At 42.8% G+C, this 19,734-nt stretch overlaps 1 protein-coding gene and 3 long non-coding RNA genes across 13 annotated transcripts in view; 1 reads left to right on the top strand and 3 right to left on the bottom strand.

Annotated features, from left to right (window-relative positions):
- The window catches only part of CD46 (CD46 molecule), a 40,239-nt gene extending 37,628 nt beyond the window's left edge, over positions 1 to 2,611 (bottom strand). For 6 of the 9 annotated variants that reach the window (XM_032317104.1, XM_032317099.1, XM_032317102.1 and 3 more), the window contains exon 1: positions 2,355 to 2,610. In XM_032317104.1, coding sequence (XP_032172995.1) covers positions 2,355 to 2,475 — 121 coding nt within the window. In that variant the 5' untranslated portion in view covers positions 2,476 to 2,610. Of the gene's footprint in view, positions 1 to 2,354 lie in introns of all 9 variants that reach the window. The other 3 variants (XM_032317108.1, XM_032317105.1, XM_032317107.1) reach the window with 3 other exon arrangements.
- A 1,287-nt stretch (positions 2,612 to 3,898) lies between these two features.
- On the top strand, positions 3,899 to 8,822 carry LOC116575709. Its single transcript, XR_004279923.1, has 3 exons — positions 3,899 to 4,125; positions 6,727 to 6,770; positions 8,634 to 8,822. It is a non-coding gene; the product is annotated as an uncharacterized LOC116575709 (long non-coding RNA).
- LOC116575707 lies at positions 7,799 to 17,543 on the bottom strand. Of its 2 annotated transcripts, XR_004279921.1 has the most exons (5): positions 17,282 to 17,543; positions 16,981 to 17,056; positions 13,710 to 13,927; positions 10,495 to 10,602; positions 7,799 to 8,017 (listed from the first exon to the last, which is right to left on the bottom strand). It is a non-coding gene; the product is annotated as an uncharacterized LOC116575707 (long non-coding RNA). The 2 variants fall into 2 exon arrangements; XR_004279920.1 differs by lacking the exons at positions 16,981 to 17,056; positions 17,282 to 17,543 and having other exon boundaries at positions 13,710 to 14,368.
- Positions 8,068 to 10,181, bottom strand: LOC116575706. Its single transcript, XR_004279919.1, has 2 exons — positions 8,905 to 10,181; positions 8,068 to 8,678 (listed from the first exon to the last, which is right to left on the bottom strand). It is a non-coding gene; the product is annotated as an uncharacterized LOC116575706 (long non-coding RNA).
- Positions 17,544 to 19,734: the final 2,191 nt, after the last annotated feature.

The following is a 19,734-nucleotide window of genomic DNA, read 5'->3' as shown; positions in this document are numbered from 1 at the left end:
ACTTGGTCTTGTGTTTCCTTTTCTGCATTTTTAAGTTTTGCTACCTTCCACGTTGCACCCCAGTCATTTTGTTTTCTCTCTTCCAAACAACATCCAACGTGAGCTTCAAGGCTCATCTAAACCTGATCCTTTTTTACAACATTTTTTTGTTTTCTTTTTATTGCCTCTGGTCCCTCCCCACACTACTTCCCCCACAGAAATGAACTTTTTCATGATCAGGAACAAGCAAGATCAGAGTATGGTGAGCTCTGCAGACTCTACAGAACAGGGAAGACAGAGCCTCTGTGATGGTCAGCTTCCCCTGACTTAGCTTAGACACCAGGCACCGTAGAAAGGCCATCCTGAGGACAGGTGTTTAAAGAACCTTCCTCCTGGAAGCGGGAGGAATTATTGCCGGCACTCTAAGCCCCAGTTTCATTATAATATATATATTATATATATAATATGTATATTATATATATTATATATTTCATTATATTATATATATTATATATATTATATTATTATAATTCATTTTCTGGTACTCAATACTTACATAAGAGTGTTGACACTGGGCAAAAAATTGCAAATCTGGAAACGCAAGTGTGACAAGACAGAGAAGCTCTCTACATTCTCGTGGGGAGAGCAGAAAACACGTTTGCAGGGGTGACTCTCGGGGGATTTGAGCTGGAGCATGTGCGTCTGTCTGAGATAGGGTGGTCAGAGAGGGGCCTCCTGAGGGGCTGACACCTCCACTGAGCTTGAGAGATAAGGAGGAGCCAGGGGAGAATGTTCCAAGTCTGAGGGAATAGTAAGTACAGAAGCCCCACAGAGGCGGAGTTTGGCCCACCAACAGTTCCTAGCAATTGGTAAATGCTATCAGAGGATCAAGCTCCTTTCCCCCAAAGCACTTCTTTTGGGTTATAACGTACTGGCGAGTAGTATGTTTGGTCTGCCACTCCTGATCAATTTTAGCAACTATTTCTCCACCACCACTGTGTGCCTGGCACTGGGGTTCTAAAAGTGAGCAAATGTGTCTGCTTCTATTTGTGTGAGTGCAAGCAGAGCAATAGTGAAATCAGGATCATAAAAACGGACAGTTTTGTTATCACTTACCAGCGTATCCTCAGGACCCAGTATAGAACCTGGCACATACAAGGCAAATATGTGTAGAATGAATACTACTAAGGAAAGAATGCAGCATAGAAACTTTACATGCAACAGGATCCTAGAAATAACTTGGGCAGAGAAACACAGGTACAGATAAAGACAGAAATATACCAAAGTACTGAAAATGGTCGACACTTCATTGTAAATGTGTTACACACCTAGCATGTCTTTTTAGCATGAACACTAATTCTTATTCAGCGATACAGTAAACAAATTTATTGGGTGGGAATCTTCAGTTTCCGTTAATGGGCGTAGGGGAAACCATAATGACATTATATATGGGTTATTTCTTACTCAGTTGACAGTAAGCTACCAAAGCTTTTAAGATTAATTTAGAATTCCCCTCAAATATGGCCCACCCACATGAAAACAATAGCAAAAAGCCATTGGGTAATGGAATTGGATAATGTCTCTTGAATGGAAACAGGAAGATGATTTTATATTAAAAAAAAAAAAAAACTAAAAGAGGAACACCCTTCAAACCAATACCAGTATGATCACGGACAGCAAGGAGACTTGTGCCTTTAGACACAAAACCTTCTAAGTCCCAGGGGCCCGCAGCATGCTTGCCCCCGGAGCCCACTCACCCAAGAGCTGCCACACTCGATTCCCAGCCCCCATGCACAGCAGACAGTGAGCTTTCTTACCCCACACCACATCCATACCACAAACCTGGTTAGTTCCATAAAGCACACACCCGGTAACACCCAACCCGGGGTCTCCCAGCCCGGCACAAACAACGCCCCTCTCCCCAGTGCCATCACCCCGGCCAGGAACACAGGGAAACCTCCCACGGGAAACCTCCCAAAGATCCTAGCAACAGCCACACGCACTCGGTACGGAGACCAAGCAGTCTCCCCAGGCCCCGCGTCCGCGCTCCCCTGCCCCGGGTGCCTCTGCCCGGAAGCACCCCGCAAGCATTCGCTGGGGTCACAGTTCCGCCCCGGGAAAGCACAAGCCGCGCCCAACACCATCCGGGCTCACTGCCCAACTGCTCCCAAACCTTCAGCTCCCGCACCACAGGGCCTCCACCCCCTGGGTACCCGCAAAACACGACTGGGGCCGCCGCAGCACCGCGCCTGTTCCCGACCACCAAGCAAAGCTCCCGGGCCCTGGGGACCCGTCGGCCAGCTCCCGGACCCGTCGGCCAGCTCCCCGACCCGCTCAGCTCGCCGCGGAAGCGCACACCCCCTCCAGGCTCTTACCAGAGGGCTTGGGTATCAGGAGCACTGCGGCCATCAAAGAGATCTTAAAGCAACACAAAAAGGAAAAGCGCTTCTGCAGACAGCAGGGATGGGCCGCGCGCCGCGCGTAGGACACCACCATCTTCCCGGAGACCCGCGGGAAGCTGAGAGTCCGCCAAGCGACACTCTCCCAGGTCGGGGAGCAGACGCAACAATCCCCGGCTGCCCGGTGTCAGGTGCCAGCCGCGGGGGCGTGGCCTCAGCGCCGTTTGCGCGGAAGTGACTCTCCCTGCCTAACTGGGCGGGGCCTGGGCGCGGGGCCCCGCTGACCTCTGCGACTCGGCCTGGGAAGGGGAGGGTCTGGCTGCGGCGTCACAGAGCTGTTTGGTCCTCTCCGCGGGCGCCAGGCGGCCCTGCGACGCTGCCTTGCGCACTGACCCGACAATCCCAGCGGCTTGCGGGGCTCGGCGGGCTCACCGCCCGGACTCAGGAGGGTGCGAAGGGAAGCAGAGCTGGCGGGGTCCACGTTGTCCCTTCTCCGGAATCGAACGCCTCACTGAGCGAAAAGCACAGTGACCTGAAACTAGAAACCCAAGGCCAGGCGGCGGGTCGTCGTGGGGCCGCACCCCTCGCGCCTGCTGTGTGTGCTGGGGCCTCGGAACCGCCCCGACTCCCTGCCCTTGTTTCAGGAGTTGGCATGAGTCGGGCATATGGAGGGACAGTGCTTGTGATTTGCGGGGCTCTCAGCATCTGCTCTGGGATCCTCTGGAGGCCTGAGAGGTTTCAGAATCTCAGAGGTTTAGGCGCTGCACTCCCAACCCCTCAAGTAAAGCAAGGTAGATGAATTATTAAACAACACCGGGCCATTAGCATTTGGGGCCTCACCTCTCTGAGGTCCCTGCCCTTGAGCAACTAAATGCTTTACTGAAGAGGGAAAAAAGATGCATGAGAAAGGTGAGGACAAGGGTGTATTAATTGCTCATCTCCTGGAAGTGCTTTAATTAAAGCCATTATTGTTGGGATGGAGAGAAATCCATAAGAGGGGAAATTTCCTGATGACCCAATCTCTCTGTGGAAAATTAAGAATGAGCCAGACCTATTTGTAGCATTCTGACTAAACCTGTATGACTAGGAAGGGGAAAAAAAAAAGTCACAACCTGTATTAGAAGAGTACACAAAAGGCATTGACATTTTCTTCCCATTAGCTGGCAAAGAATGACAAATGTCAGCCAGTGTGAGTAAATGTATTGGGGGGGACCAACACCTTCAAACTTAGGCTTTCAATTTAACTTTTCCATCTGTTAAGTTTTTAAATGGCCGTGACTTTTAAACCACTGGTTCCATTTGAATTTTATCCCAAAGAAATCATCAGAGCTGTGACCAAAGATGTATAATTTTGGGAAAAATAAATAAATCTTCAGTGTCTAGCCAAAGAACAAGGAATTTTTGATAGGTGGTTTTATGCACATCTATGCAGCAGGAGTTTAAAAAAATCTACATGAGAAACTACAATATATATGTAAGTTAAAAAAAAATAACTGACTCCAAATAAATGTTTGTCTTGGGCATTCTCATAGAGCAATTAGTTTAAACTTAACCATCAGTGATAGGATTATGAGTATTTCATTTTCTTTATGCTTTTCAGTTTTCTATATTGACCCTGTGTTTTAGGAATGAGAGGAAGAAAAAATTTTTTCAGTCCAACCTATGTATCAACTACTGTTTTGTTCATAGAATGATGCCGCTTGATCCCGCATCACACAGAATTAGGGTATAACAATGCTGGGGAAAGGTAAGCTTTCTGTATTAACCTCAAATGCATCTTCTGGAATTACAAAACACTCTGTATATTTAAAGATTTCTGTAGCTGAGAGGTACTAAAAACTTTGTGGGTTCATCAAACAATGGAATTGCCTCTTGTCCCAGAACAACACAATGTTTGGATTCTTGATGGCCTATGAAACAAAAGGTGTGGAAATAATACCTAAAACATCTCACTGTCTTAGATTCTAAAATCCAGACACTCTATCACAACACTGATTTAAAGGAGGTATAATTAAGGAGAGAGTGAGTAAGAAAATGAAAGGGGATTATTTCTGTTATTACTGTCACAAAGAGTTATATAACAGAAATGTCCTGTTGTCCAATGTTGACACTTACCCGTAAAAAGAGAGAGTCTAATTTTCTCGGCCACCATCTGTATACAACGGTATATGTCAGTTACATCTTAGTAAGATGAAAATACTTTCTCATCTATTTCTAGTCTTAGAAGTAAGTTTATTCTCATGCGTAAATTAAAAGGTGGCAAAGTATGGCTGGTGTTTGGTTTCCCAGCTACACAAACTAGATTAGAGTCAAGAATTGGGGTTTTACTGGAACTTTCTTTCAATCAGTAAAATCTATGCTGGGGGATCATCCAAGACACTCTAAATATAACTGGATAATTTCACATAGATTAAATTATTTTCATTTGCCTCAATAAAGGCTCCATTGGAAATTTGGAGCCCTTTTCCGTATTTTTCTGACAAGCTCCTTGACACAGGGATAGAGTTTTCCTGCTGTAGCTCCAGTGCTAAGACAGTTCTAGGTCTGTCATAGGTGCATAATAAATGCCTATGAATACTGCATGAAAGAAATGGGTGTTGCTGTCAAATGCCTCTAACCTGTCTCTGCCAGTTCTCCCCCAGCATGGATTTACCAAATAAGGGCTGGGAAGGTTCTGAAAGATTGTGTTTTAATAAACATAGACACTAGGAACACGGGTTTGCCTCTAAAGGAGGGAGCTACAACTGTCTACCCAGAAAACGTCCTGTCTCAGGCAGTGCAAGCTGTGATAGGAAGTGGAGCTACTGTCTGTCCCTTAGCCTTGAGATCATTTCAGTGACTTAGTTCAAAGGGAGAGTGTTGACATTGAACATCCTGTAGCCTGGACAGGAATAGAACTCAAGAGCCAAGGCTTTGAGTGAGTTGGTGCAGTAAAGCTCCTGGTGCCTGCAACTCCCCTAAAGATTTTTGTCACCCTGCCCAAGTGGCAAAGAGGAGAGCATGGAGAGTACGCCTGTGTGTCGAACAGGTTTGGAGCTGTGTGCTAGATCTCCTTTAAGGCCTTATGAATGGCACTGGGGTGGAGGGAAGGGTGTGGGAATGTCATTAAACAGAGGCCAACTTGTGAAAAATTAATCTGAATGCCAGATGCTTCTTGGCCTCCTAAATTAGTGTATTTCCATCATGCTTTTCAGAGAAATGGGCCTGTGAGGACTCTCAGAAAAGGCTTTCCACTGGCACAGTGAATTACACACTAGGTTAGCTGTGAAAAGCTGAAAGAGACTGGCTAAACAGAGCTAAGATAAGCCATCTTTTTGATGTTGGCCCTGGGAGCTGTGCCACCTCCGTTTGTACCTGGTGAGCACCTGCCAGACAGTTGACCTTCATATTTAGCTGTTACTTACTGGCAAGAACATTCCAGTGAAAAGCCACACCCCACTCAGGGAGGGATTCTGAAACCATTAGGTGCAGAGAGGGCGGCATTTCTCAGAAGGAAAGCATGTTCATTTTGTTTCCTCTTGGATTTTGAAGGCTTTAAAAAGTAAATATATTGCAAACCATGTTCCAGACAGATTTAGAAGGAAAAAAAATCTTTTATTCCTCTCCCATTATAGTGATGAAAATAGAACATACCATTTAAATGTCATAGACTTTTTAACTTCCACGTCAAAATTACGTGTACACAAAAAGGAAATGAGAAACAAAATTAGATTGTTAGCACTAAGAATAATTTTGGAGACCAGCTTCTCAGATGAAAAATGTAAGGCCAGAGGTTAACAGAATTACTCAGCAATACAAATGAAGTTAGACAGGTCAGTATTTCACCCATAGTTAGTATAAGCAAGATTTCCCATGGATCACTGATGTCACAGGCAAAAAATTTTATGAATTCCTTGAAATTCAATGGCATGGTCATCACAATGCTCACTGACCTACTGCATTCTGGGGGGATAAAGGAATTTACATTTTTTTCTTGTGATAGGGAATGTTAATTCTAAGAAAGGCCAATTCCCATCAGTTAATTTCTAGCCCTTTGTTTAAAGTGTGCTTCTTCAGAAACTCAAGACCTAATATATTTCCCAACGTTTCCCCAAGTTTCAACTAAGCAAAACCATTGAGGATGTTTTCATATATTGATTGTTACTTGCCTTTCTTTTATTGAAGGCCCAGTTGGATATCCTTTGCCTATTTACAGGGAGGAGAGGTGAGGAGGTTTGGTCTTTTATTTTTTTACTCTCTAAATATCTCAGTTACCCTTGTCTATGATATAAGTTGTAATTTTTTCCTCCTACTTTGTCAGTTGACTTCGTTAATGCTGTTTTTTCCCCTTTCTTCTATGATTTTAAAGAAAACTTCAAGTTGATGTCCAATTCCCTCTTTATATTTATCAAGGTAAGTGTGGCACAATACACTTGAAAAGCAACCCAGAATTACACAGTAGTTAGCAGTCGTCATATGCAAGTCTGTTGTTAACTACCCAGAAAGATTCTGGTATCTTCTAGATCGTTAGCATGGCCGATCTGTAAGTGTGTGGACCAGTTATGGACTCCAGGACCACTTATTTAGCAACCTGTACGTTAATGTTGCAACTCTTAAATTCACGGTTTCCTAGTTTATTGAGTATATTCTGAATCTATACAAAAAGTAAGTCACTTGCTTTATAATAAAGTTATCCTTTTACTTAAGTTAGTATGTTTTAGACACACAGTACAAATTGCTTTTGAAATAGAGCCCCAGATCTCATTGTTTAAGAAGTTTCTCTTGAAAACCTTTCCCCCTTCTGTCTAAACAAAAGACACTGTGGTTGCTTCAGCATTGTATATAATAAACAGAAAATACTTTTTTCCTAGTGATAGCAAAAACGGATCTAGCTATATTTTTCTGTTCTAATAGATTTTGCTCTACAGAAGAAAAAGTGACTATTAAGAAAGATCTGTGTATAAAGAAGCAAACATGTATGAAGAAAGGTTAGCAAAAAGCAAAATATTAACAGTGGTTATCACTGAATAGTATAATTATGTGTGACTTATTTGTTTTTCATATCTTCCTCCTGGATTTTGATCCTCTCATTAATGAGCCCATTCCATAGTATGAACATTTATTTGAAAGTGAGAAAGGGAAATCACAAACTTGTAAACAAATCCAAAGTGACGCCGTCTTCCTTTCCGTAACTGAGACTATTTATAAACCCTGAGTGCGGTCTTTTCCCCTTACTAGCTGAGGTGTGCATTCAGCAGGGGAGAGCAGGAGGACTGACAGTAATCCACGCCAAGAGGAGGGAGCTTTTACGGGCTCCTGGGAGCGTGTCAGCATCTTCTTGGGCACATGGTCTGGTCTCTGCGAGGTCACGTCTGTCACTGTATGAGTCTCACATCTTACTCTGTTGAATAGGCTCCTTTCCAACAACTTGTGATTCAAGGTGCTCCTCAGCTCTGTGGTACTTTGTCAAGGAAGGGCACTGAAATAGCAGGATATTTTTATTCAGGTGACAGCATGGGTGACAAGGGAACAACCCAAGAATTTGCTGCTTAAAATGGTGATACTAGCGTTACACATAATTACGAGTTCAGAAGATGTGTTTCTGCCCTCCTTCGTGGTTGCTGTGTAGGGCCCAAGAAAATACGGCCAAAGTTGAGACACTGAGTAGATAAGAGAGAGATTAATGAAGAAGTTGACCTTTCCTCGTCGCTTTTTTTTTTTGCCAAAGGAAAAGTGTTCTCACAATTGAGCAACTAAATAGAAAGAGCCTTGTTCCAGAAACATAGAGGTCCCTCATAACACACAGAATATTTCTGACTCTCTTTTCTCTGAGCCAGGCCATGGCATGGAGAGTGAACAGGAGCTGGTAGTTTGGACGAGGCTCTGCCTCCGAGAGCATGTCCTGCCCCTACGGCAGTCACGATTTGCAGAAGATACCATATAGTCCAAGATGTCCAAACACTTCCCTGGCCATGCTTAAGGCCAGGATAACTGTCCTCCCACCAGGGGACAGATCCCTGCGGAGGCCCAGCCGCTCACCTGACACCCCCTATTATTACTGCCACCTGATCCCTCAGTGTTTCTCTCTCCACCTCACAAGATTGCCCAACATCATTTGTTACCTGTGTCATCTTTGAACATTCTCATGTCCTTTAGCGTGCAGCTGTGTCTTTGGAGTCTGCCTCTTTACCCGTGTCACCCTCTTGGCCCTTGCACCTGGCTTGGGCGCAGGGTGCAGATTTTTAGTCATTCCTTGTCTACCATATGTTGCCACAGATGATCAGCCCTGCTCCTGGAGAACATTATGGCCAAAACTGCGGTCTTAGAAAAGAGATTGGAGACAAATTCATTAAGGACTTCCTACCATTTATTAAAAGTTTGTCACCGGTGAAGGTAAACAGTTTGACATGTACCTTGATGTAAAAGAACACTTCCAAAACGTTAGTTAAAATAAAATTTTGGTAAATTTACTCTCACATATTAATACTTCTCATTTGATAAAGTCTCTACTCAGAAATTTAGGGAAATTTTAAAAGGAGGTCCTTACCCATAAATACAAAGTGTGGTGCATGTCATAATTGACTAATCCAGGAGTGCCTGGGTGGTTCAGTCAGTTAAGCATCTGACCACAGTTCAGGTCATAATTTCAAAGTCCTGGTACAAGCTCACACCGGGCTCCTTGCTCAGTGGGGATGAATTACTCTTTCTCCTTTTCCCCTGACTTGTGCTCTCTCTCTCTGAAATTTAAAAAAACAAACAAACAAACAAAAAAAACTGAAAAAAAAAGGTGACTAATCCATGTTTGTAGAATGTAGGAATAACCAAGTGAATAGAAGAGTGTTAATAGGCAAAAACAAGAAATATGGTGTTGAATACTATGCAATATAGGTTTTCTGATAAAGGAAATGGTTGTCATTTGGTAAAAACAAAATCAAAATTCAATATTATAAAGTAAGTACAATTTCAGTGGATAGCCCTGCAACATGTAAATGTAGGCAAACAAGCGTAAGCATACCACCCAGTGGGTGGAGGCTATTTCAGGTCATTTTTATATTTTTTAATATTTTTCTTTATTTTCTATATTTTCCTTAATGGGCACTTATTATTCTTAAAAGGAAATAGTTTATTTTAAAAATGTTACAGACAGCAAGTGCAGGGAGTTTTAAAGATTGACATCACTTTGGACTGGGGCACTTTGGGGAGAGCTCCTTGGGTAAGTAGAGTCTGAGCCTGATGAATGTACCTCAAATTGGAAGAAAGCTGGTAAAGTGTTTAGTAGGTCAGTAACCTGGCAGGAATGAAGAGGAATTAAATACTACTTAAAGCATTGTGAAACAGTTTTTAAATTAAGTTTTGTAAAGACACACACAGTTTCTGGGGCTCTGTGGTTTCTCCTCAGCTTTGCTGTTGTAGCTGTAAATAGGCCAACAGTAGGTGAGGGAGGCTGCGTTCCAGTAAGACCTTATTTACAAAAACAGTTACTTTTAGGTTCCATGATTTCTACTATTCAGTTATACGTTGTATGCCCATTTGGGTTGTAGCATAATCTCCCTTTTTACCCCAATCCTTCAGCAAACAGCTTAACATTTACTACACAACACCTGTGAGGCCAAGCTGGGGCTCTCAGTTCCTGGAATGCAGGCATGAGGTGTGGTGACAAGCCCCTGGGGGCGGGGGAGGGGCACAGAAGGGAGAGAGCAGTCCTAGGAGGACAGGTGAGGCAGAGAATTGAGTCAGAGCTGGGAAACTAGAAATACAAAGTCTCCACAGGATCCTGAGGTGACCCTGTGCACTTAAGGGGAGTGGGGGACCCGGAGGCACATCCATGTGGCAAATGCTTGGGTTCCACAAGAAAAACAAAAGCTTCCCTCTCAAAGGTTCACGGCACCCCTGCACAAAAATACAGGAATGCTCTGTGAAAACAGTGCCCGTGCACAGCACAGATGGCAGTCCTCACCCAACTGCTGGAAACAGCCAGAATCCAACACAACAGCAACCAAGGCATTTCCATTTCCTGAAGTACCTTCTGACCCCCAGCTTCAGGGATCCAGCTAGACCAGCAACCTATGCAGATCCTATTCTCATTTTTCAGTACTTGAGCTTTCCAAGACATGAGTTCAGGATTTACATGAGGTACCTGCTGCTGTCTTCCTGATTGGTTTGCAGAGTCTGAGGCTTTAAAACACTGTTGTCTTCTTGAGGATGTAAATGGATCATCTCTTTAGGTTTCCCATCTGTATTCTTGCTAATGGGCAGAAGAGGAAAAATTATATACATTTCAGTCTTGGAAGAAATTCATCAGTGGCTTTCACTTTGAAATTTAGGGCAGAATTTGCCTAAGTTTCTGAAATCTTTGTGAGATATGTAAAAGGAAAACATAGCCAAATCCCACCTTTCAAGACTAAGTCAAAACTTGAAGGAGAAAAAACTATGAAAACCACCCTGTACATTGTGTCAGAAGAGCCTGAATTCTTACAGAGAAGTGTCTCTGCCTAAAGCAATAATTCCTTCCAAAGCAGTTCTGACTGGCAAATAACCTTTTACCGCTGGATTGTGATATTGAAGCCTCTCAAGGTCAGGGGCCCTGCACAGTGGGTCTGACTCAAAGCTTCCTCTTCTGCTTTAGTGAAGGTAGAAGTTCTGTGTTCTGTCCAATTAACGTCCACAGTTTGGAGAGCAGCAGTCCTTGTCATGAAGCATAGGAAGACTGACAGTATTTCCAAGGATTTAATGCTTTGAGATACCAGTAACGATCACATTTGAAGAACCATAGCTCACATTTTCTTTCTTTCTTTCTTTCTTTCTTTCTTTCTTTCTTTCTTTCTTTCTTTCTTCTTCTTTCCTTCCTTCCTTTCCTTCTTTCTTTCTTTCATTCTTTCTTTCTTTTTTAAGATTTTATTTATTTATTTGACAGACCGACATCACAAACAGGCAGAGAGGCAGGCAGAGAGGGGGAGGAAGCAGGCTCCCTGCTGAGCAGAAAGCTGGATGGCGGGGATCCATCCCAGGACCCTGGGATCATGACCTAAGCTGAAGGCAGAGGCTTTAGCCCACTGAGCCACCCAGGTGCCCCAATAGCTCACATTTTCTGACCTTCGTCCTAAGCGAGGCACTGTGTTAAGTGAGCTTTGAACTACTGTCCCTATTTCACAGACCAGGAAAATGAAGTTCAGAGAAGGGAAGTGTCTCCCTGGGGGTTTCATAGCCAGTAGGTGGGAGTGAACACAGCTCTCACTGCTCACAAGTCTTGGGATCTCACGTGGTGTGCTGCTCTGCCTCTTCAAGAGCCAAGTAAGCACTTCTCTGTACAGAAATTAAATGAGACATGATGCAATCCTGGTACCTTTAGGTTTCAAGTATGTGTTGGTATTAGGGATTTCAGGGTGGAAGCACACTTAAGTCACTTGGCCACTTGCCAGTACTTCATTACTCAGTTACTCTTTACTCTTTCTTAGAAATTACAAGGAGGGCATCCCTTGAGACAAAGAGCAAGAGTGAATCAGGAGCCAAAGATTTCAGAGGGCGAGGAAGGGCAACTTGAGGTCCTTGGGTGAGGAAGAGCAGAGGGTTGGACTGGCTGGTATTCAGGGAGGGGCTTCCAAGGAACAATGGCTAAGTGGTTATCTGAGGAATGGTTCTAAGTGGTTTTGAGTGATGAGTGGGACATGCCTAGCCACCTGACTGATGGGAGTTAATGGGAACATGGAGTAATGCACGGATGCTTTATAATGAGTGGTCTTAATAGTTTTGTACTCCAAGCCTCAGACTAATGAAGATTTTAATGACTTATCTGAGTATATACAAGAAGGCTCGTTTGTATAGGAATAGGAATAGATCAGAGGCAGAAACAAGAGGCAGGGATAAATGGGCTGTGAATGGAGAAGTCTAACATTTTTCCTGAGTGACCAATGCATGACTTCTGCTAATTAATCTTTGTCACAAATTATTGTATAAATATACAGTGAAATATACAGTAAGCAGATGACACATTTTTCGCTAGTGAAAGGCCAGTAATGTTAAATTACAGAACTTGCTAGTCTGTGTGAAGGGACAGGAACATTTTCACCAAACCTTACTAGGGACAGAGTCCTTTACAGAAATACTGTAATTTTCTTATAAGCTAATAACAGACTAGCATAAAAAGGGAGAGATTTCCTACTGTTTTCTAGAAGGATACTGGCCTAATGTACCAGAGTAGCTTAAAAAAATTCAGTAAAATCGATAGGGGGACAATATTGAAAGAAAAAAGGAAATATTCCCCCTTTGTACTATATGCAGCTCTGGGTGATACAGAATGAGATTCAGAAGTCATGACAGCTGAAATTGTTACCGGGAAGCCGAATGGGCTCAGGATTCTGAGTTCCATCATCAAGACCAAAGCCCTAACCCTGAGCAACTTCCCGCTGGTATGATTTTAAGCAAGTCACTGAAATTCTCTGCTTTGGGAGTCTTCTCTGCTTTGGGATAACGATGTTATTTGGCCTATCTACATCGCAGAGTTCCTTTGGAGACCAAAGACAATACATTTTAAAGTATTTTGTAAGCAAATATATTAGCTGTTGTTATTTTTTTTTTAAGATTTCATTTATTTATTTTTGTAAGGGAGGGGCAGACAGTGAGCAGCAGGGAAGGGCAGAGGGAGAAACAGACTCCCCGTGCTGACCAGAGATCCTGACGTGGGACTTGATCCCTGAAACCTGGGATCATGACCTAAGCCAAAGGCAGACGCTTAACTGACTGAGCCACCTAGGTACCCCCATTATTGCTATTCTTATTATTAATCCTGACTACTGTAGAAGTGGAAGTCAGAAATCACTAAATAAAAATGATTTTGAGTCTGATATGATAGGTGGTCTCTGCTCACAAGAAGCTCATTTTCTGCCAGGGGCACTGTTAAGGAGTATAATAGAGACCAAGGACACAAGAGATTTAAAAAAATAATAATTTAATAGAGTGGGCAGTGCGGTGTGGGGGCAGAGGGAGGAAATGCATGGAGTAATTAGACATCCTGAAACTCGGAAAGCTAAAGATCAAGGAGGCATAGGAAATCATCAGTGATGTGATGTTAGTCTCGAACAGGCTTACTCGGAGCGCCTGGGTAGCTCAGTGGGTTAAAGCCTCTGCCTTCGGCTCAGGTCATGATCCCAGGGTTCTGGGATTGAGCCCCGCATCAGGCTCTCTGCCTGCCTCTCAGCCTACTTGTAATCTCTGCCCGTCAAATAAATAAATAAAATCTTAAAAAAGAAAAAAAAGAATAGAACAGGCTTGCTCCCCAAATTCAGCGTTAGTATATCCAAACAAAGAGCAACCTTGAAACTTAGGGTAAGTATAGGACAATTAGAAATGTACTACCTGGTAAACAGTTGGAGCAGAATTCTGTGATGGAGGAGAGGGCTAGTTACAGCCATCAGGTCCTTCAGTCCTGGATCACACCGCCACCGTGAGAAGAGGCCACTAATTACAACACTGCTTTCGGCTGGACCCTAACCACCACCTCAGGCTGGTGACTTGGATTTATAGCTGCACTTTTCCCTGCTAACACCACTTCTGGCCACTTCACTCCTCACTTGCTGGTTATACAAGGCATACAAAAAGTAATTTAAAAAAATAAGCAGTTTGAAGATTTATAAGAAATTAAAATTAGACAAACGTAGAAAGGCTATATTATATATACACCCATAGACATGACCTCACTTTAAAGCCCTCCCAAATGGGACTCACCTAATCGTATTAAATTTGGCGTCTCCCCCACACCCATGTTCCCGAGCTCCCTTACTCTGCTCTGTTTTCTCCTAGTCTTTATCCCCTTTATTATAATTAATTAATTACGTGTCTCGTTTGTGCTCTCTCTCCAGTCACTGGAATGAGAACTCCCTAAAGGAGTCCATCTTCACTAATGGACACTCATACCAGCCTCAGAACTGTCCCTGGGACAGAGCAGTTGCTCAGTATTTACAGAATGAAATGAGTGTGCTAAACATCCCCTCAGAGGGCTACCACAAAATGAAACAGGGCAGTTTCTGAGCTGTCTCCTGTCAGAGGCAGAGTTGTGCCTGCACCCCCCAGGCCTGGTTTGATCCTGCAGCTCCCACAGAAGAACAGGCCGTTCCTTCTACACTGTTCTGTCAGTCTTAGGGCACTGACGTAAACTGCTCTGCTGGCAGGGCAAGAGCCAAGGTCCCCTCCACTTCTATTCTGTGCTTCATATGACTTCCCTCTCATTTCTGTGAGAGGGCTTCCCTGCCCTTCCTGTGAGGAAAGCTTGAGATCCAGATAAGAAGCCACAGCTCAGCTCCATAGTCTATCAGCTTCACCATACATGGACATAGAACAATGATTAATCACCCAGTTGCTTCCAAGAGAAGGACCTTGGAGATTCTGATTATTTAAACTCAGCACTTCCTCCTGTTAGTTATATATAATTTCTAACATGAAAACAAAACATTTTCTTATAGTAATCCACTCATTATCCCAAGAAGTGAAACAGGGGCCCAAAAAATAAAGGCTTAGAGAAGTTTTAAAATGTTTATGGATCACTATATGATAGGTTCGATAGTGGGTTACTTTACTGGTTGGGGGTTTGCTCTCTGAGCTTTTGAGTTAGGGAAGACCATAATCATCTTCCCCACCCCATCCCTGGTTGCTGCTGCTCACAGAAGGCTCGTGAGAGGCCATCACACATAACACTCGGAAAGAACATGGCAACGACAGGAGGCGGATTTTAAGACATGGAGCGTATGAAGAAATGGTGTGCGATCTGAGGGTGTTTTGATGAGACAGGATAATCATTTCTAAAGAAATGATTTTTATGAAATGGATATCGAATCTTTTTTATGCCTGTAGATAATAATATGAGGAAATAATCTTAAGTTACATGAGGGAAACAATAGCTAGACTCGGGAATTCGAGCCCTCAGTTGATGAACTAAGAACAGGCCCTAGGAAAGCTGAATGGAGTCGTTGGGAGAAGGGAGGAGGGGCGAGACTGTCATAAATGTCTCTAAGAGAAAGAGAATCGTTTGCCCTGGCTGGTTTTACCTGGACAGTGGTCTGGAAATAGAAAATTAGAATCCCCAACTACTTTCATTCAGCCTCAATTTTTTAAAAAAGCCTAATTTTTTAAAAAAGTGACTCAGACGATAGCACTAAAAAAACGTTAAGGGGAAAAGCTTATTGACACAAAGACTTTTGCTTATATAAAGTATCAGGGCTACTTTCACTTTTTTGTTGTTTAATAATGAAGAAGAGCGACGTGTTTTTATCTGTCAAACCACAACATACAGAGAATGTTACTTAGGAAGGCTAAAGATTGAACTTAAATGTAAATCTCTACTAATTATTTTATCATGAAATGGAGTTCCTGACTAGATTGTAGGACCCTTGGCTGTGATATTCTGCTTTTAAAACACGTACCCTGGGGCGCCTGGGTGGCTCAGTGGGTTAAGCCTCTGCCTTCAGCTCAGGTCATGATCTCAGGGTCCTGGGATTGAGCCCCACATTGGGCTCTCTGCTCAGAGGGGATCCTGCTTCCCCTCCTCTCTCTGCCTGCCTCAGCCTACTTGTGATCTCTGTCTGTGTCAAATAAATAAATAAAATCTTAAACAAAACCAAAAACATGTACCCTGGCATCCTGTGTGAAGTAGCAACTTTAGTTTCTGTCAGGCTTGTTTTTGGGGACTGTGTGTGTGTGTGTGTGTGTGTGTGTGTGTTTAGAATGTTTACTGAAGCAAACTGCTTGAAGGTGTGAGCTATGTCTCATGGGTATAGAATTTGCTTATCACCGTTGAACATTGATCTTACTGACTTTGACCTCACAGATGTTGTTCTAAATACATCAGCGAATACAAAAGCTGAATGCCTTCTCTTCCTGGTCACAAATGTTTATTTAGATCTAATCCTTGGAAGGTTTTAGCAAGTTTCAAAATTAGGTGGGTTTATAAAATATTCACTTTTTAATGCCCTGTAAAAAGCCTCAGTTCTCAGTGGGTTAAGCCTCTGCCTTCGGCTCACGTCATGATCTCAGGGTCCTGGGATGGCATCAGGCTCTCTGCTCAGCCGGGAGCCTGCTTCTTCCTCTCTGCCTGCCTCTCTGCCTACTTGTGATCTTTCTCACTGTCCAATAAATTTAAAAAATAAAATAAAATCTTAAAAAAAAAAAAAGCCTCAGTTGTTTGACACTGGCAGCCTGTGCTGTGTGGGCCTGCAGGACACACTGTGTAACTTCTAGTGCCTGGATGAGGTCTGTGTACAGAGCTCAGAGCCGGGAATGTTTCAGCAAGACTGGGATACCAAGTATCTCATCAACACTTTTGGAAAAATTCCTCCTGCCTAATTTTCCTTTTGGTAAAACTTTAATCCTCCATAAAATCCTAGACTTTTTTTTTAAGGTGTTCTTAATATCATATATATTTAAGAACTTTTAGGTGTTCTTAATATTATATATATTTCTTTTAGTGTCCATAATGTACATCAAGGGCCTTCTTTATAATTATGAATTATTACATCTGGTTATGTAGCAGTGGTTTTTTTTTTTTTTTGAGGTTTACTTTCACTTTGGCTCTCAAGAGGAGGCAGGTACAGGGTACAGTCATAGACATTTTCTAGGACAATATGGCTATGCTTACCCTTTTTTGCGCTTTACAGTTATCCAACAAGAGCCAATGACAGATGAAAGAAAGAAGATCACGCCAAAGAAAATACCTAGGCAGTAAAACAGGGTCATTGAATGCACAGGAAATATAACCCATACGTTTTAAATTCTAAACATCTAGTCCCACTCCAGATTGCCAGTGAGTTCTTTAAATGAAAGTATAAATTCTACTTTAAAAAAAAAAGATTTTATTTATTTGACAGATCACAGGAAGGCAGAGAGAGAGGAGGACGCAGATAAATTCTACTTTTAAGAAACACCTCACACAGGCTTACCTTTAGGAGTTTCCCTCTGCTCTTGGTTTAATCTAGTGCATTAGTCTTATTGCCGCAGGGTGGCTGATAGGGGGTGAGCAGAGCAGTCTGTAACCTTTAGTCCACAGCAGCCATTCAACAGCTCGGTGACGACAGCCCTGGAGCTCCTGACCCCGGCGCTCAAGGGCCCTGTGCTCCTGCCTTGTGTAAGGCCCAGGGAGGAGCTGTCCTCTGCCACAGAGTCTGCCACCAAACCACTCCTCTTAAATGGGCTAAGGAAGTTGGTCTTGTGGTTTCCAGTTTGTGGGAGTGGGCGTGATACCATCCTGAGGAAACCTCCTGGGTTATAAACCAAAGAGGAAGTAGGGCTCTCCAGCTACCAACACAAAGGATGATTATTCAGCTGTAACACTTTAAAGCCAGTATAGAACCTTCCCTCAAGGACACTCACTCTGTATGCCTGTGAGGATACCAGTCTTGCCACACTGTGGCCTGAATTTTGACTTACTTTCCTTCTAACCGAAACTGTAATGTAGGAGACACAGATCTCTCCTTTTAGGTTTCACTCGTGTAAGAGCATACTTACTGTTCAGGGTGCTAGAGCTCCTCATCCAGCCCTTCCCGAAACTTACCGGCTATGAGAGCACTTGTGCCTGAGGGGAAGACAAAAGCAGGACAGTGTCAGTCTGGCCCACAGCATGACCCACAGGAGATCAGCCGCTGACGATTCATCCTGATTTTTTTCAGCACACGGTCTGATGTTCTTCTAGTATAAAAAGCCATTTATTTCCCTCATACATCCTTATTTTATCTTGTGCACTCAGCAAAGTATGTGTTTTCTTCTTTTAACTTAATATTTTTTCATAAAATTACAGAGAATTTGTAAAACAGAACACACAATATCACCCACACTCCTCCTACCGTGAAATGTTTTGGTGCCATCCATTCTAGTACATTTTCCCATGCATCTAACTTTTTACAAAGTTATGCAATGAAAATCTAAATCATGATAGGGAAATATAAACTTATTCTAGTGGCTGTATCTGGGTAGTCCAAAATTGCTATTATATATTTAAGTTGTTCCAGTTTTATTGGTAATGAAGCCCTTGCTAAAAATGCATGAAATATTTTTCATATCAAAATATTCCATTAGGGCACCTGGGTGGCTCAGTGGGTTAAGCCTCTGCCTTCAGCTCAGGTCATGATCTCATGGTCCTGGAATGGAGCCCTGCATGGGGCTCTCTACTCAGCCGGGAGCCTGCTTCCTCCTCTTTCTCTGCCTGCCTCTGTGCCTACTTGTGATCTCTGTCTGTCAAATAAATAAACTTAAAAAAAAAATATTCCATTAGAGTGGATTCCTAGGAAGGCTAATTGGCATGAATATTTGTATTATTCTTTATTGTTTTTCATAGGCTTTTTGCCAGTCACTGCGGTACTTTCCACACATGAAGATATCTGTTTCATCACCTCCTTGCTTTTTATTGGGTGTTCACATAAGAAGCTATCTGTTGTTTTAATATAATGGGGATTAAAGGTATCTTGTTCTTTGATTTTGCAATTCTTTAGTTTTAATGAGGTAAAAATTTCCAGATTTATGGGCCAGGGTGAATATATGCTTATATTCTGTCTCCCTATCCTGCATTCTAAGATAGTTTCTGCATTTCCCTGTTCCTTTTTTATTTTGTTTTTATTTTAAAAGATTTTATTTATTTATTTGACAGACAGAGATCACAAGTAGGCAGAGAGACAGGAAGAGAAAGAGAGAGGAAGGGAAGCCGACTCCCTGCTCAGCAGGGAGTGGGGCTGGATCCCAGAACCCTGGGATCATGACCTGAGCTGAAGGCAGAGGCTTTAACCCACTGAACCACCCGGGCACCCCTCCCTGCTCCTTTTTTAGTGCTGTGTTCTGTTGAAATATGCTAAAAAATTTCACTTACCTTAGGAAGATCATGGAGACTTTTTGTAAATTAAGAGATCCAGATAGTGAGGGCAGGTAGTAGAACCAACTATAAGCCAACTTGAGCTGGAACTTTTGAGAAAATATGGGTGGAAGAGAGAAGCTAGGTTCTAGGAAAGCAGTTGCATTAATAGATGGATCCTTGGGGGGACTGAAATGGGTGAAGTGGATTTTAGTGACATTTTTTGAGTGTTAAATGATAAAATACTTCCTTGAGCCTCACTGGGATATTCCAGTGAAGTCTTAGTTTTTACATTATTTCTGGAGTTAAATTTATTTAGCTCTCAGGTAATACTGTTATGGTACTCTTGAGACAGCACAGTTAAATATAGGTCATATAGGTCAATATAGGTTAGTGGCATGTACTAGCCCTAAAGAGGAGCCTGAGATCACCCCTTAAGGTGAGGAAGATGGTATCAATCATCTGGTATAATTGGGCCATTGAAATAGGAGAAGTGGTAGATTTTTTTTTTTTTTAAAGATTTTATTTATTTATTTGATAGACAGATCACAAGCA

Source organism: Mustela erminea, chromosome 17 (genome assembly GCF_009829155.1).
Source record: "Mustela erminea isolate mMusErm1 chromosome 17, mMusErm1.Pri, whole genome shotgun sequence".
Taxonomy (NCBI): domain Eukaryota; kingdom Metazoa; phylum Chordata; class Mammalia; order Carnivora; family Mustelidae; genus Mustela; species Mustela erminea.
Note: the sequence above shows the minus strand (reverse complement) of the source record. Positions and strands in the feature narration are given on the sequence as shown.